At 31.9% G+C, this 18,914-nt stretch overlaps 1 protein-coding gene across 1 annotated transcript; it reads left to right on the top strand.

The window, feature by feature from the left end:
- Positions 1 to 2,714: 2,714 nt before the first annotated feature.
- On the top strand, positions 2,715 to 7,005 carry LOC120087876 (nitrobindin heme-binding domain protein). The gene is made up of 4 exons (XM_039044871.2): positions 2,715 to 3,152; positions 3,317 to 3,457; positions 5,426 to 5,494; positions 6,784 to 7,005. Exons 1-4 carry the CDS (start codon positions 2,988 to 2,990, stop codon positions 6,901 to 6,903), a joined length of 495 nt encoding a protein of 164 aa, XP_038900799.1. The 5' UTR covers positions 2,715 to 2,987; the 3' UTR covers positions 6,904 to 7,005.
- The last annotated feature ends 11,909 nt before the right edge of the window (positions 7,006 to 18,914 follow it).

The raw sequence follows: 18,914 nt of genomic DNA on the forward strand, positions 1-18,914 counted from the left end.
TTTAATTTAATTTAAGTTGATTTAATTAAATTAACTGAATTAAAACTATAGGTTTTGTGAGAGATGTTTTATTTAAATATGATTTAAATTAAATCATTAATTAAGTTAGATTTAATTAATTATTAATTATTTATTTTAATATAATTAATCAAATTAGTTTTTTTATTTTTATTAAATAAAATAAATAAATCCCACGTAGGGGAGTTATCATGGGAGTTATTAGAAACGTGAGATAGCTCCCACGTTTTATCTCTCTCTCCATTAGTTGAAATACCTACAAAAGGATCAAGAACGGGAATTTGAAGAATGAAATTTTGCAAAAGGGTTATATGAAAAAGAAAAATCTCTCATTCTTTCCCAAATTTTGAGATTGGTTCCCATAAACCAATATCCAAATTCTCCGAGAATATTGAGGTTTCCGAATTGGTGGTGTTCGTGCATTCAATCCATAAGAGAATTGGCGTTCTTCCATTCGAGTCATCAACGAAAGTAAGTGACTTTCTATTCTTTGTAGGATTAAATTTCTAAACTATAATTCATGTTTAACTTAAATTTTACAGTAGGTTGAGGCTTTAGGTCTCTTTTTTCTATCCAGTAATTTTGCCAGTATATTAGTATTTTAATTTTTTGATTGATTTCGAGTTAGGTTTTGATTATTCTGCTACGTTAGAGCTTTTATCCCTAAATAAATAACATACCATCATATAGAACTTAATGAAGTACAACTTACCACTTGAGACCCAAAAACCTATGTGAATCACCTTTTCTCCAGGTGAATACGTGCAACTCTATCGCATGATGTGCGATATTGCATCAATGGAAACCCTATTCATTATCTATCTGTAGGGACAAAACTATGTCGTACGCCCAAATCTACCAATTCAAAAAATAAACAATATCGATAAATGCATGATAAGGTTGAAATACCAATAAAAATTATGATTAAACAAAATTAACAAACCTGAAAAGAAAACAGAGATCCGTATAAATTGTATGACTCGGGCGACTTACTATTCGCAGGCTTCTTCTTGTACATTACAACTTTCCCTTTAAGTGCACCTTGTAAGCTACTAAGAGATTTCGTAAATATCATTTCGTCCCAATCATAGCTACAAAAATCCTCCCACACATCATTCAACCCCAACATGGTCCAGTCTATGTGTTGTCTCCATTCCCTTCCCATCATAGTCAACTCGATGAAATAGAATAGAGCCATCTTCACCGCATCCTCATCACTCTCGAACTCATAATCCGAAAATTTCTTGTCCAACTCAGTCCCATTCATGTTGGACTTATCGCCCAAGTCCAACTTCCTAAGCCTAAGAGCTTTATTATGATTAAACTCAATTACACGACTGGGCCTATATCTCAAATCTGTCACTATATCAAATTCTTCCCGCCCAAATCTAAAGATCTCATAATAGAAGAACGAGCTCTTTTGCTCGCCCCTATCTCTAAAGGGGCGTAAGCACTTCACTTGATAGGGGATGGGATTCATTCACTTGCATTACTGCTAGCACTACAAAAAGCTCCGGTCTTAACGCTCTTACTACTGCTGTGCAGCCTTTCCTCGAGTTTGTAGAGTCGGGTTTCCCAGTTTCTTCCCTAGTAACTTAAAGCTATTGATGTCTTTCCTATCCTCTTGTATCTCCCTCAAAAGAACATAATGACACAAAGGCCCATTAAAAACTAACTTAACATCTAGAAAATGACAAAAAATAATCTACTTAAACATGTCAACTACCTAGGTGTTAACTTGTTCTTAATATTCGAGACTGTTTTCGTCAGATGAGAACAACAAGTTAGATTTGCTAGAAAATAGTTAGAAGTACGGATCTTAGGCACCAATGTCATTTGTCTCAAAGACCACAAACCAGGCATTGAACCCAATAATCAAATAGGCAAAACAACAACAAAACATACACATAAATTTAGAATATGCCTTAAATCTCGGTGTAAAACTCGCCCGATATCGTGTGTTAATTATGAAGAACTCAGACCATTTACATCGGCATGCCACGAGATTAGGGTTTTGATCCCATTCTGTTTAAAATCTCGGGGACGATCTTGGCCCAAGATCGTATATAAAATGCCCAAAACTCAATGGTCATCCATCCAATCTCGGGATACATTCAAACGATCTCAGGTTACTTCATTGAATCTTGGCCAAGTTTCAAGCAGATTTCAATTGAAATAGGATGAAGTACTCAAAAAATCATCAATAACAAACAACATACACAAAAAAATGACCAAATATTGAAAGAAAGACAATATCCAACCCAGATTTCTCATATATTTTAGATAGACTCTAAAACCCTAACCAAGCACTAATTTAAGATGAAACCATAGATTAAATGAAGGAAATACTGAAATGTCTCTACAATAAGGAAGCTTATGGATGCAAATAATCGTGGAGAAGGAAAATTTGAAAGCCAAAACATGGATATTTGGGGCGAGGTGAGGAGTTGAAAATTGTTTCCGTGTATATGAAGGTTTTTTAAAGCAGCTGGATAATTGGAATTTATAATGTTTCAAATCTAATCTCGAGCCCAATCTCGCCTGAGAAAAACTAATCTAATGAGTATTCAGAAAGCGAGCTATTTTTAAAATGTGAAAAGTAAAGCGTGCTATTTTTTATAGTTCCCCTTAAACTTCTACAAGTAAAAATTAGATCCTCAAACTTATAATAGTTACACAAATTGATTCTCCAACTTATATAATTATTACATTTCTATATGGTACCTTTGAGATCTAATTTTAAAACTTGTAGGTTCAAGTTTTACCTTTATAGTTTGAAGGTACGTTTGGTTTAGTTGTTTTTGGAATTTGGAAGAAGAAGAAGAAGAAGGAAAAAAAAAAAAAACCGTTTACGAGGGATGGCTCGGCGCCAAGGACAAGGAGTATTTTTTTTGTTTACTCCGCCGGTAAGAAACTGAAAACACCAACTCAAGCGAACGAGAGAAAACACCGTCAAAACAGCCATATAGATGGACGGAGAACTGCCGCCGGCACCGGCTCCGTTGTCCATCCATCCCGCCGTAACACCGCTATCATTCTTACTCGGAACATGGAGAGGCAGAGGCGACGGTGGATTCCCCACCATTAATTCCTTCTCTTACGGCGAGGAACTTCACTTCTCCCATTCCGGCAAGGTAACCTTCGACTCCCTGTTCTTCGTCTCTATTTATTATTGTCGTTGATATCATCTTATAATTATAATCGTTTCACTCCACGCGATTGGACTTTGCGTATTTAGTCTAATCGGTTATCTTCTTCATTGTTTGGGGATTTCTTAATACGATGATGGTGAGAGAAGCCAGTGATTTCCTACAGTCAAAAGACTTGGAAACTCGATTCTAAAGAGCCAATGCACGCTGAGAGTGGATATTGGCGTCCCAAGCCCGATGGTACCATTGAGGTAGTCATCGCTCAAAGCACTGGTCTCGTTGAAGTTCAGGTCAACCATCGCTATCTCTCCTTCTTGTGTGCGCTTCTATTACATTCAAATTCATAGGCCGGAAGAGAATTGTAGTCGAAAATAGACGTGTTTCTGTTTTTCGATTTTGATTTTGAGAACTAATGATCGAAACTTAAAAGGCTCTATGCTGTATGAGCTCTAACAATATAATCGGGCCCTGTCCGTTGAAACGCAATTTCCCCTTTGCCCTCACCAGGCCCTGTCTTTCCCGCGAAAACAAACGGGCGTCCTTTCAAACCGTTGAAATCATAGTCGCCTTCTTCGAAATTGCAACGATTTGATTTCTTCAGTCTCGACCCACTCCATTTCCCTAAAGCTCAGATTCTTAAACTATACTGTCACGGTCAACTATATCATCAGTTGCAATGTAAGATTCCGCAGAGTTGCAGCCGCACATCAACTGTTCGATGAAATGCCCAACCCAAATGATGTGTCAGGGACCTCACTCATGGCTGGTTATGTTGAGATGGTGGGCTGATTATAGCTCTTTCACTGCTCGGAGCGATGTTGAGAAGTCCAGTTGTTCTCAACGACTTCATTTCGCGACTGTGATTAAGACCTGTTTGAAAAGTTCCGTGCCTATGTTGAAATTTTTAGTGATGGAGCTAATGTTATGGTCTTTTCCTCGCTTATTGATACGTATGCGAAGTGTAATGATGTTAGAGCTAGAAGAGTCTTTGATTCCATGTCGTGTAAGATTATTGTTTCCTGGACTTCAATGATTGCTGCTTATGCTCAGAATGCACATGGCAAAGATGTGTTAAAAGATATTTATAGAATTCATTGATTTCTGAACATCCAAATCCTTCCATATTAGCTAGTGTGATTAGTGCTTGTGCAAGCTTGGGTAAGCTGGTTTCAGGAAAAGTTGTGCATAGTGGAGTGATCTGTTTTGGCTGTGATTCGAGCGATGTAGCTGCATGTGCTGGTTAATATGTATTCTAAATGTGGGAGCAACTTCAGACCATGTTTGAACTAGAACTTCAAAGAAAAGCCACAAGACTTGGGCAGTTCTTTACATGTGTAGGAAATCATGTACTAAAAAAGTTGGTATTTCATTTGAAAGTCAGCTTTATGGATAGATGATGTGGTTGAAGTGGATAAGTCTGAAATGAAATTAACCATCATGAATTGGCCTAGTTTAGTTGGTCAACAAGGACATGCATATGACAAGGGCTTAGAGGCTTAGTGGGAATAAGTCCAGATCCATGGTGGTCAACTATCTAGGATTTAATATCCTACGAGCTTCCTTGATAGCATCCAAATGTTATACGGTTAGATAGGTTCTCATGTGAGATAGTCGAGGTGCACCCTAGCTGGCTTGGACACTTGTATATGGAAAAAAAAGTTTGAAATGAAACAAAACTGCACAAATCTCTCCATATGGATGTGTGGAACTTGATCAAACTACAAGTTCTTTTTTGTCTTTTTTGTCTTCCTTTTAGCTGTCAATCTTCTTGAGTCGATATTTTTAATTGTGCTACTGCAGATTTAATTGCTTGTGATGTAGTTGCAGCTTGTCTTTCTTTATTTTCACTTGCTGTATGCACTTCACACAACAGAAAGGAGCAGGTATTATAGTGAAACTGATAAGAGGGAAATCAGCTACATTAAATTCAAGATTCTAGGGAGGTTCTCTGAGTAGGATTGGATTTAATAATTAATCAGCAGCGAGTTCTGATGATGCAACGTGACTTTCAGATGAAGAAAGAAGAAAAATAGATCCATATCGCTTGCTCATGTGAACTTTCACATTGCCATAAAAGCTGTGATTTCTGTAGCCAATTTAAATTTGTTTCTGACATCGAAATTTTAGGACCAATACTATTATTTGCATCAGTATCAACGACTTCTGAATATTGTTTTCCATTGTCTAAAACTTGCAACTAATGGAAACATCTGTTTTACTTTTCATCTAATTTGACCCGACTTGGCTCTCTCTTTCAGAAAGGAACATATAATGCAGAAGAGAAAGTGATAAAGCTCCAAAGTGAACTTGTGGGGAACGCTTCCAAGGTAACGTAAACTAGATCATATCATTATACAGGGAAATTTCAAATATAGATGTATTTATTAGCTTTTAAATCTCATTGTTCAATGATATTAATAGTTAATTGTCATCCTTGCTAACTATGTCAAGTAAAAACCTTAGAGGGTAAACCTACGTGTTAAACCTGTGTAACCTAGGGTTAAGAAGTTAAAGCCTCTCTTTGGCAATATGAATTTGCTCGTCCCGATAGTTTATGAACCCAATCTTATGAGATCTTCAATTTATACTGCATACTAATTCTTTTAAATCATAAATCCACGAACTAAATACCATAATAGGAACTCAAGTTTCTATAATTTATTGATTTACACAATCCGAACACACGTTCACACAAATCTAAATGTCCCACTTGTAGGCTTCATAATCTGAGACTTGCTAAAATCACAAGCCAAACATCCCCTTATAGATCTATAAGTTAGCCTTTTGGACCTAAAGGATGTTTGAGAATAACGTGCTTGAGAATAAGATGTCAGAGAATCAAAGATGATTGTGTTTGGTTGTGGATGGGCAGAAATTATTTTTGTATTTAATTTATGGAATTAAACATGACAATCTTACATAGATCTATGGGTTAGTCGTTTGGACACAAAAGGTATGCCAATTTTTAAATGTAAAAAGGATTTGGTTCCATTAGATACGATAAATGAACCACATAACATGTTATAAAAAAGATAACATTATCGTTAACTGATGGGAAACAGCTTGTTCCTGATTGTATGAGGTCAATACAACAGATGGGACTCATTTTTTTTTTTCTACTTCATATTTTAACAAGGTTTTTTTCTCGTTTCCATGTGCTTTCTTTCTCCCATGCATATAAGCTAGTACTATGTAAAATTTTATTTTTTCTCAATGAAAGCTTGTTAATCAATAATTTATTATACTCATATCAACATTCCATATCTAAGAAATAACACTTTAGTTTAGTTAGCAAATCTAGGTTAGATACTTCAATACTCTAACGCTTGTTAGACACATATTAGACACTAGTCTATTATGTTAGACACTAGATATACAACGTCCATATTGATCTAACATTTGGATAAATTGAGTGTAAGTGTAACATGCATCAAACTCATTTTTCAAGGACATAAATGCATAAATCCATTGGCTTTAGTTGTAAATGTTTTCTTGCTGTGTTTATTCTTGATTTAAAAAAAAATTAACTTGTCACCATATCCATATCTCATATCTACTTCCATGTATCTTAGTACCAGATAAAAGCCAGACTATTTACCTGCCTTTATTGCAACAGGTGAAAGAAATAAGCAGAGTGTTTAAACTGGTGGATGGAGAACTTTCCTACCTGGTTCAGATGGCTACTGGCTTAACCAGTCTTCAACCACACTTAAAAGCCTTGCTTACTAAAGTTTGACTCTAAAAAACAAAATGTTTAATAAATCCTTTTAATTTTCTCTTAATGGACTGAAGTTATCTAGAATACTGAAATCTACAATAAATCTATATTGAATTGGAATTAGCGTGCATGATATATATATATATATATAGTTCAGCGGTAATTGACTTGACTTCATTTTAGAGACGAGAGATTATGTGTATATGTATGTGTGTTTCGGTTTTTAAAATCAACAACATTTTTTTTAATGGCAAAGAGCAATTCCATTATGATATTGAAATACACATAGGGTTACAATGTTGATCATATTCAATAACAGACATTAACCAAGGGGTGAATTATTGGTCCACACACCCCCTCAGCATTTGATATAGCACACACTTTGTCTGGGTGTATATGAATTGAGTTGGATTGAGTTGGATATAGAATGTTTTTTTTGGACAAACCTAAAATTTTGAGTTGGTTGAATTGACAATTCAAACGATCTAAATAAAGTCTCCAACTCAATTCCACCTTTAAAATTTGGGTTGGATTAGGTTAGGTTGAGTTGTCCGGTTATAATTTATTTTTTTCTTATTAATTTTAAATATGTAAATTTATCTATGACATATGGCTAATAACTAGAATCTCATAAAATTCAAATGTTAAAAATCAAACTTCATAACAATTTTGAAACAAAAATATAAAAATCCATTAATTCATTAATCAAAGTAGTCAAACTTTAGATAAAGAAAAAAAATATATTTTTTTTATTAATATGTATGTATTTCGGGTTGGGTTAACTCGAATTTTTATGGATTGACAAGAGAAATAGCAAATTCTAAAGTTTTATTTGAAAAAATGGTAAAAAGGTTTCAAAATTATAAAAATAGTAAAACGAATTTATATAATAGAAAATACTAATTAGTAAATGACAAAATTATCTTAAAACAACAAAATTAAGTACAAACGAGAATGCAAAGATACATTGCTTCAAAAACCACTCGAATTCTACAAATACGCTCTATTTAAACATTCTAGAACCACAAATTCGTAGTATCTAAACATCCCATAAGCGAAAACTAAAAATCACCCAATATGGTCCAATCATCCAATATGGTCCTTAACGTGTCTAGTTGCCTATAGAATGTGTATAGGCAAGGGAAGATGATGACCAGGCAATGGGGTCATTAGAAACTTATGGATGTCTAACGATGGAGTTCCTCCAAGGTGAGAAAGAGTTAAGTTGATTGTATCAGGGAAGTTGTCGTTGAGAAGTGAGTATTTGAAAAAATTGCAACTTTTTTTACATCAAACCAGTTGTACGGAGTTTTTCATCATCTTCATTCCATGTGACCATTTTGCTCATAGGATTTTGAAAGCCAACTTTAAACACTATCAATCCCAGAACGACATTGTTGAAAGTGACGTTCAAAGTAGAAACAAATGCAGAAAACATGTGTGCAAGTGAAAAAGGTCGGTGACCTGGCGAGGGTGATCGTCAAAAGCTAGCCAAGACGATGAAATTCAAGAAAGAGTTGCTGAACCAACGATCGCAGACATGAGATTGGGAAGGAAAAAAAAGAGATTTTGGGGGCGACTAAGTAAAGAATATGAAGAATATGAGATTTAAGGTTTTTTGTTATCTTATTTTAATGATGATGATGATGATGATATTGTCATTATTATTATTACTACTACTAATAATATTAGTAGTAAACTAAGCAATATATATATATATATACACGCACATGTTTCAAACATTTAAAGTTTAATTCTCATTCATATGTTTCTTTATAAGTACAACATTTACGTGTTTTTATATGAAAAAATGAAAACATCGATATATGGAAAAAAAAAAAAAAAAAAAAAAAAAGATCAAATTAATTTGATCATAATATGTATAAAATCATGAAAAAATATTTAGATACAATTGAATTTGTAACAAACATTTAAACAAATTGAAAGTTAGATAAAATCAAATTTGATCATAAAGGATAAATTCAAATATAGATTAGGGAGAAAATTCAGGAAATTTTTGTTTATTGTGATTAATTTGATAAGTAGTTCGATAAAATATAATTTGATAGTAAAATATAAATTCAAATATAATTCTGGAGAGAAAAATCAGGAAGGAGTTCGTTTATTTACATTACACTGTATTTAATATTACGGACATACGAAACAACTATTTGATTAATTTGAATACTTATTTGTTTGTCAAAAAGACAAATTGATGGTATAATAATATCATAAGATGATAACGAATAAAAGGTGATTAAAAAATACAAAAAAATGATAAAATTTAAATGAAATATATAGCTTCTTAGATGATAATATGTATACAATATTTGGTAAAATCCTAATTAGGATAAAAAAAAATTAATCCAAATTTAAAATAATAAAAAAACAAATAAAATAATGTAAAATCTAAAGGTACATTATAAATTAAAATCAAAATGGTGATAAACAAATTAAAAATTGATTAATTCAGAATATTTTTTTGAAAGGTACATGTTAAATCAAATCAAAACAGATAGTTAATTTCAATCAATTCGGGGAAGAAAATAAGGAAGAGATTGATCTATTTTAAATAAATTCGTTGAGTAATTATCAAAATCTAATTTGAATATTAAAAATAAATAATTTAAATTCCAAAAAATGGCGAAAATTACCGAATGACGCTCATTTTTAGTTTTGAAATTGGATTTGTTAGATTATAATATGATTAATTTGGTTATTAATCAAGCTCTCCAATTACATTGTTATTTATAATCCGATTATTAATCAAGCTCTCCACTTACCACACTGTATTTATATCTTGGTTATTAATAAAATTCTACATATTTATATCTTGGTTATTAATAAAACTCTATACTTACACTATATTTTATATTCCGGACATACGAAACAACTAAGGACAAGTAAGGTATTATCAAAATATCAGCTAAAATAGTGATTGAATATGAAATATGTACAATTGAATCTAATAACATATAAAAAAAAATAATGATAATAAATAAATAAATCTTAAAAGATATGGAAAAATATCCGATTAATTTATTAAGAATAGGTATAAAATAATGAAAAAAAAATTCAAACATTTCAATAAATGTGAGGAAAATCAGGAGCTACGGTTATTTTGAAGAAAGCAATTATTTTTAGTTTTTCGAATGAATCGATTAGAAGAAAGTGGGAATCGATTAGAAGAAAGTGGAGAACTAAGCCATCAGCAATTATCCCATGTATTTGCAGTTTCATCAATAACAAAAGCTACGAACTAGACAAGGGTAAAACAAGGATATAAAAATTCGTGACCATGTACATGTCATGTAAGTTACTATAAATCTTATTATTTGCTGGTTTTGCCATTGCCCTACGGTCCAATTTTTCAATTTTTATTTATTCAACCCAATCTAATCAAAATAGAAAAAATTAACCCAATCTAAGAACAAAACTAATCCAATCCAACCTTTATAGTTTAGATTAGGTAGTCCCTTTATCAACATATGAGCCACACAGTTACCCGACCTAAATGTATTTAAACCCACCTATATGGGGTTTTAATCATCCTCCATGTAATTTCTTCGAAAATAATGTCTGAAGGAGAATCATTTAAATTATTAGCATAAGTGATATTAACAAGGACTTGAAAATCAGATTCAACTCAGAAATTAGAAAAATTCCATCTACTTTTGATTGCATAAGGAAAAAAATAAATCCTTTTTATTATTTCAGCATGAAAGTTTTTCTCTATCTGCGTTACCAAAACAATTGTATTCTGCAAGGATAAGATTCTTTTACAATGTTAAGATTACTAATGTCGTAACTATTTTTTATTTTTTTTAATTTTTAGCTTTCAAAATTAAACTTATTCTCCCATTTTCTTATCACAATGATTTGCATATTTAAGAGAAAAACTTAGGTTACCTATCTTGATACATCCCAAATATAGTTAATAAGATACTATCACGTAGCATTTAAAAATATAATTATTTTTCTGAAATCTTTTTTGTGTGGTAGAGATGTGGGGAGCACATGTGACTGCACCTAATCATCATTATTCTTTTTTAAATATAAGAGTTAAATTTTTAGCTAAATTTAAAAAAAAAAATTAATTTCAAAATTCAACTTAATTTTTTAAAATATAAAAAAAAAAAAACAAGAAATGGAAAGATATGAGTGTTTATAAGCTTGATATTTAATAGCTTAAAAAAAGAACCAATTGATGATGAAATGGACTTGATTTATATATATATGCGCACAAAATAACACATAATATTGTCTAATTCAAGAAATAAAATAGGCAAAGAAAAAGAAAAATTAATGGATCACAGCTCAAGGCAACCCGTCAAAAGGTCAATACACGTCTTAATTAAAAGATCGCCAGGTGGAATATCCTAACAAAATCTTAAAATATTTTTGTTCAAGTTTTTTATTTTTTCATCCATTTAAGTAAATATTAGATCACATAGATTTGAACTAATATTTATTATCTTTTCCTTTATTATTATTAACTATAGTTTACTTAATTGAACTATTTTATTTGCGTTTATACGTCATCATGTGTAAGTGTTTAACTAGCTACAGCGACAAAATTAATTCAACACAGTAACTTGAATGTTTAGATAAAGATATTTTGTGCGTATGTATGTTTTTTTTTTTTTTTAAGAAAATAATTACGTGGTTTGGAATTGATTCACTTCATAATTTAGGATAGGATAGTATTTGTTGATAAATCTTGAATTCTAGTTTTATCTTTTACATATATTTTGAGCTATATATATAATATATTGAAAGGATTTTGAGCTATATTGATAAATTTTTTATGAGACGAGAAATGAGAAAATGTTAGAAATCAATGAACTTGCAAGATCAATAATGATAAAAATATCAATAAACCAAAAAAAAAAAAAGACCAATAAACAAAAAGATAGAAAAAGAAACCAAATACATATGAAATTCAAGCTTTCTTTTTAAAGTTAATAAAAATGGACGCGGTAGTAATTATAACACTTGGATCCAAATTATTTGTAGATATAATAAAATATAAAAAAAATTGTAAATATAGCAAAATTTAGATCTAGCTTTCGAAATCTATTAGCGATAGACTGTATCTTTGATATGAGTTTATCAATGATAGTGTCCATCACTAATAGATTTTACTATATTTATAATTTTTTTTTAAATGTTGCTATATATTTAATTATTAGGTGTAAAAGTAGGAGTGCAACAAAAAATTGAAAGATCGAAAAATCAAATCAATCCAAACCAATCCAATGATTTGGTTCGATTTTTTATTATGAAATTGAACATCTTGATTTGTATTTGGAGAAAACCAAAACGTAATTGTTCGGATTGATTTTTTTATTAGAAAACCAATCAAAACAGAACAATAATACATATATACCCTTATATATAAACTATCTTGAAGCAAAAATGATCTCAACGGTTAGTTTATCTTTTTACAAACCGTTTCTAACAAACATGTAATTAAAATCTACCTGCTATATATGCAAATCTACTTCAAAAATTACATGTATTGAAAAGAGAAATTTAAAAGTAAAAAAAAAAAAAAAAAACTCTTTCTCTTCTTCTAAACAACCTTCCATGAAATTACTTCCCTTCCCGTGGATGTAGGCTCCGATGGCCGAACAATAGACATTAGTATCTTCAACTTCTTCTTGTCTTTCTCTTTCATTACTTGCATATAAGAAATCATTAGTTTAACCTACAAAATTGCCATAGATCGAGAGAAGAGTTTTAGAGAGAGTTCAGAGAAAATCATCCTACCTCAGTCTAGAGAGAGAATTTCTTTACAAAATTAATTTTCATATGAAATTTCATCTTCACATTAAAAAAGTGAAGAATTTTTCACCACGTGGATAACATTTAGCTCATAGACATGTGTTGTAAACGGCAAGACCCTCAGAAAACGAACAGGACAGTAGCAAACAGTCAGATTACGGCAGTCGAACAAAGAACAAAACCTGCAAAACAGAAGCTCGTTATAGGCTGAGTCGCGGAGCTCACTCTCTTTAAGACGTTTTGTGGCTTTGCGCAAGTGTGCAAGCAGGTCAGGAATACTGTCGCGTCGATAAGAGAGGAAAGCTTTCGATTGAAGAATGGAAGGAAGTGAAAATGATGTGATTAAAAGAGATAAAAAAAATAAAAATAAAAATAAAAATATTTTTTATTATTATCGCCATGCCACGCCTGATTGGACAGATGGCGCACGTGTGAGATATCCACCGAACTCACATTGGTCTATCTTCTCACTCCCTCAAAAACATGGGTACCCTTAGGACTCAAGCCCAAAGCCTAAGGTTGAAGTACAAAAGAGAGGCTTCCAAATCAAAATTTTCAAATGTGAGATTCTCCCATGATTCTCTCTTATTTTTAAAAAATAAATTTTCACCCAACAACATGGGACTCTCTCACTGGATCAGATCTTCTTTATTCAGCCTTTGGGTCTGAAATTAAAATTAGTGGCCCAAAATATCTTTTAATATTTTAGTTATTATGGTGTAGGAATATTTATTACTTAGTAAAAAGACCAATTATTATGGATCGGTATATTTTTATTTAGAAAAGTGTCATGAAAACAAAAAAAAAAAAAAAAAAAAAATGTCACATTTCAATTATGAAAGAAGAAAATATACCCAAATTTTAATTTTAAATTAGCAAAAAGGACAAATTCAAAAAACAAAGTTCTAGTAAAACTAAAAATTAGAAGACAAAAAGAAAATGTTATAAGCTGAGAATTGAACCTATAATGAATCGATCCAAATAAAATCAATCAAATGGTTTTGTTATTTTTTGGACATTGGTTTAGATCTCTTCTTTGTACAATCGATTGGTTTAATTTGGTTTTTGGTTGACTTCAAAATCGAAAAAACCAATCGACTATCACTCATACTTAAAAGTGATACCTATTACAATTACCTTAATAAAAATGACATAGGAAGATGTCAAGAAATTAGGAGGAAATGAAATGAAAAGATCAAGTGTGGGAGCAAAGAGAAAAGATGTGGGGCAAATCAGTCATTTCCATCTGCTTAATAACTTTGGATTTGAAATTGATATACAAACTTAAAGGCATGTGCAGCAAAATGAAATTGATCGGTGATTATAAAAATGTTACCAACCGTATATTCTACTTGTTATTAAATATCTTATATTTTTACACCTAGAAAAAGTTGTATTTTCCACTTGTTCACAACTGTCCAATTTGACATTGAATCCATTGAGATGAAGTGTATTGCAAGTTATATTATAGTAATGTGTCATATTATATTATATAAGTATATATTGTTTTTCCATTTAACATTATTTGGTTATTGAAATTTATACCTTTAAACTTGTCTCAAGATCATTTTTAACCTAAAAATAAACGCCTCATTCGAATAAAAAAGAGACTTTCGTATTAGTTGTGAAAATACATTAAAAACTAAATATATTTGTGCTGTATAATTATTATAAGAATAATATTAAATTCTCCCATTTTAAAAAAATATTTAGTCAATTATTAATGATTAAAATAGTCATGTTGAATTTTTCGTTAAAAAAAATTGAAAGTACAAATAGGGATAGGGTTTGTTTTCAAGATCCCTTCAAGATTCTCTAGAGACCGTGTCAGCAATTTTACCTATTCAAATTTTGTAAACATTTGGATAGTTTATGGGTCCTTAATTCGGGGTCGTGACTTTTCAACAAATTTCTAATGATTTTGGAAGAATTTAGTATTGACAAAGAAACCTTCAAATTTAGAATTTAGAAATGTGGCGTTATGAATTCACTTTCTTGACCTTCCTTTTCAGTTTCAAAATAAGGTTATAGCAAAGTGACTAAGAGATACAATTGGTAAATTTGTTGAAGTTGACTATGGCCAAGAAGATTATTATTGGGGGAATCTTTGTAGATTAAGGTCTTAATCGATATCAGCAAACCCCTTCGAAAGGGTGTTAAAATTAAACCATTCTGTTACAATGAAACAGGTTGGGTACAATTAAGGTATTAATTTTGTTTTCCGTGTAGTTGTATTGGGCATGTTGCTAAAGAGTGTATGGTCTCTTTTCCTTCTAATTCAATTGATCTTAAAAGAAATTCCAGTACGGATCCTGACTCAGATTTCAGAATATCATCAACTCAAAGAAGGAAAAAAAGAACTTCATGCTAATAATTCTTCTCCAAGAAAATCATCTTCCCCTTTGAAGAATTTATCTAATGATGGTGTACCTATGTCCCAATATCAGGAAGTAAATGTTGAAGAAGCATTCAGGAATGAGGCTTTCTTTTGCCTTCACAGCTCAGGCTAGTCCAGAAAAGGCAGAATTTCGAAAGGAAGTGGAAGTTAAAAAAAACTTTTTTTGTTTCATATCAACCTAATTTGGTGAAGCCAACTCACTTGGACAAAGAGAAGTTTGATTCCTTCTCTAATCCTAAATTCCCTGATTAAGGGAAAGAAGAAGTTATGGTTAGAAGCCCTTATTTAGAAAGTGTGGGTATTTTTTCAACTACAGGAAAGTTCAAAGATGGAGAAAGAAATAAATGACAGGAGGAATCTCTGTGCTGGAAGATGAACTTTTGATTACAACTAAATGGAAGAGAGAGGGTAGTACCTTGAATTACCCCTACTAAAAGAAGTAAGATATTGTTTGACATGAACTTGAAAGTTGGAGATGATGGAGAATTTATGGCAATGGCTGCCGAGCAATGAAAATGATTTGTTAGAATGTTAGAGGGCTAGGCAACCCTCGAGCATTTTGTTCTCTGTGTAATCTTGTTTGTTCTAAAAACCCTAACCTGTTATTTATTTTTTAATCAAAATGTGATAAGGAGATTTGTTTGAGAATTAAAAACATATGCAACTTCTATGGCTTCTTACCAGTTTTTAGTTCAACAGCAAAGGGAGGTCTCTGCTTATTCTGGAAAGATTCTGTACTAGTTGACATTAAATCCTATTCAGCTCATCACATAGATGCTATGGTTGTTTGGTGGAGTGTTGTTTGGAGGTTTTCTGGGATTTATGGTTACTCAGAAGGAGATAGTAAGATCCTTACTTGGGATCTCTGACAAAGACTACACGATAGTAATTCTCATCCTTGGCTTGTTGGAGGCGACCTAAACAAAATCTTCAATGACGATGAAAAAACAAAGAGATCCTCTTCGTAATAGCAATCATTTCACATGGCACGAATCCAGGAACGAGACTCATATATGGGAGAGGCTTGATTGTTTTGTTGCAATAATTCATTCTGGGAGCGGTTTAACAGGAATTCTATAACTCATTTAAATTGGCTTTTCTCTTACTATCGTTTGATTGAGTTCCAATGTTCAAACTCTTTGTTCAGGAGAAATCTATCCAAAAGACCCTTCAACTTGAAGAATTTTGAACATTACATCAGGAGCATAAAGATATTATTACAAATGTTAACTGCTGGTCTCCAAAAGAAAATGTAGGGCATTTTGAAAATAGTTTGGCTTTATGCTCTAAAGAGTTGTGGAAATGGGGAAGGTTTTTTAATAGAGAAGTAAAAGGAAAAGCTGAAGATTGTAAAAAAGCTTTACAAGCCTCCTATGAATTTTCGACAGAGACTAATTTTGATAGAGTTTATGAAATAGATTTAATCTTGGAAATTTGCTTGAACAAGAAGAAATTTTCTGGAAGTAAAGATCTAGGGAAGAGTGATTGAAATGGAGAGATAATAATACTAAATGGTTCCATAAGAAAACCTTCTTTGAGGAGGAAGAAAAATGAAATTGTGGGGATCTTAAACTCCTTTGGGCATGGTCTGAGGAAGAAAAGGTGATTGAGAATACATTTATTTTTTTCTTTCAAAATCTTTTTACATCTGTCAAACCCAACAAGAAGCATATTGCCAGGGTTCTAAATTTTATCTAACCTCGCATTACTAATGAGATGAATGATCGATTAATAGCAGAGTTCACTAAAGAAGAAGTTGAAGCTGCAATGTGTCAAATGTTTCCTACAAAGGCACCAGGCTTTGGTGGTTTTCCAGCATTATTTTACCAAAAATATTGGAACATTGTGGGATGAAAGACAATTGAAGAGTACTTATTAATTTTAAATAAGTCTAACAATACCACAAATTGGAATTCAACCAATGTTGTACTTGTTCCAAAAGTTCCAATCCCTCAAAGTGTTTATCACTACCGCCCTATAGCCTCTGTAATGTCAATTATAAAATTGTCTCAAAAGTTATTGCTAATCGATTGAAGACTCTACTGAATGATTTCATTTCAAAACCCCACTCAGCCTTTGTTCCTGAAAGAGTAATAACGAACAATGTTATTATTGGCCATGAATATATGCATTGCTTCAAAAATAAGAAATCGGGAAGAAATGGTTTGGTTGCCTTAAAAATCAACCTTAACAAAGCCTAAGGTCGGGTTGAATGGTCATTACAAGTTGTTATGTCCAAGTTGGATTTTCAAGATGATTGAATTGCTCTTCTGATCAATTGTATCTCCTCAGCTCGATTTGCAATTATGTTAAATGATGAACCCAAAGGAAAAATCATCTCAAGTCATGGACTTCATCAAGATGATCCATTTTCTCCATGTCTATTTCTTATTATTGCTGATGTATTGTCTTCGGCTCTAAATAAGGGAGGAATATCAGGAATTTAGGTGGCTAATTTGAATTCTAAGTTTCTCACTTATTATTTGCGGATGATTGTCTTTTATTTTGTAGAGCTAATGAAGTGGAGTTAGTTAATTTGAAAAAGATTCTAAGAGCTTATGAGTCGCTTTAAGAAACTACTCAAAGTCTACTATGTTATTATCTCCTAACATCCATAAAGATAGATAAGATTACCTATGTAATATTATGAGTATAAGCCTTGTTGATGATTTTGGTCTTTATTTGGGTATTCCTTCTTCACTTTCAAGAAGTAAGAGCAAGGATTTCAGATTCACTATTGATAAGACATAGAAAGTAGTTAATAGGTGGAAAAGAATAGTTTTTTCAATAGGGGAAGACGGTTCTTATCAAAAGTGTAAGCCAAGCAATCCCAACTTATAATATGAGTGATTTTAAGCTTCCTAAAAACTTGTGTTTGAAATGGCTAAAATGTTTGCTAAATTTTGGTGGGGTTCATCTGATAAAAAGAGAAAGATTCATTGGATAAGTTAGGATAAAATGTATCTTCTGAAGTCCATGGGTGGTCTAAATTTTAGAGACTTAGAGGGCTTCAATTGTGCCTTGTCAGCCAAATAATTTTAAAAGGTTCTTGTCTACTCAAACAACTTAATCAGATTCTTAAAAGGAATTTACTTTTCAAATAGTTCGACTTGGCACAAATCTTTCCTACTTTTGAAGAAGCTTGATTTGGGGAAGGGATTTCTTAAAAGAATGTCTACGATTTAGAGTTGCTAATGGCCAAAATACCAGAATGTTTGCTAAACCTTTGGGCTCCAAAAGAGCTAACTTTCAAACCTGTTTGTACTAATCCAAGGTTTATAAACTTTATGGTGGCTGACTTTATCAACATTTTGAAGATTCCTTTGAATATAAGATTTGTTGATAAGGTGATATGGCATTATGAGAAATCTAGAATATATAAAGTTAAAAGTGGATATAAATGGTTCCAAAAATTCAAAATATGTGTTCATTCCTCCCGTTCAAACCTTATGGAAGATGTTGGAAGAATATTTAGAAGCTTAAAGTGCCTACTATAATAAGGCATTTCATGTGGAGAAATGTGAAGAATATTCTCCCTACAAAGCTTGATCTTTTGAAGAAAAGAATAGAGATTCATCTCTGATGTCCATTATGCTCTGCTAATTTTGAAAGCATTGATCATGTATTATTTACTTGTTCTCAGGCTAGGTCCATCTGGAAAAATTTATCTTCTTGTAATCTTCTCTTTTCTGACTTCACTGATAGCTCTATAGATAGATGGTTTAAGATTAGTTCACGATGGAAGGATGATGAAGAGTCTGTTTGCCATTGGTTGCTAGACTATTTGGTCTGATCGGAACAATTTTATTCATAAAGAGAAGTTGGTTCCATTTGAAGTTAAATG

This window comes from Benincasa hispida, chromosome 10, assembly GCF_027475165.1.
Source record: "Benincasa hispida cultivar pf3 chromosome 10, pf3_genome.v1.1, whole genome shotgun sequence".
In the NCBI taxonomy this organism is placed as follows: Eukaryota; Viridiplantae; Streptophyta; class Magnoliopsida; order Cucurbitales; family Cucurbitaceae; genus Benincasa; species Benincasa hispida.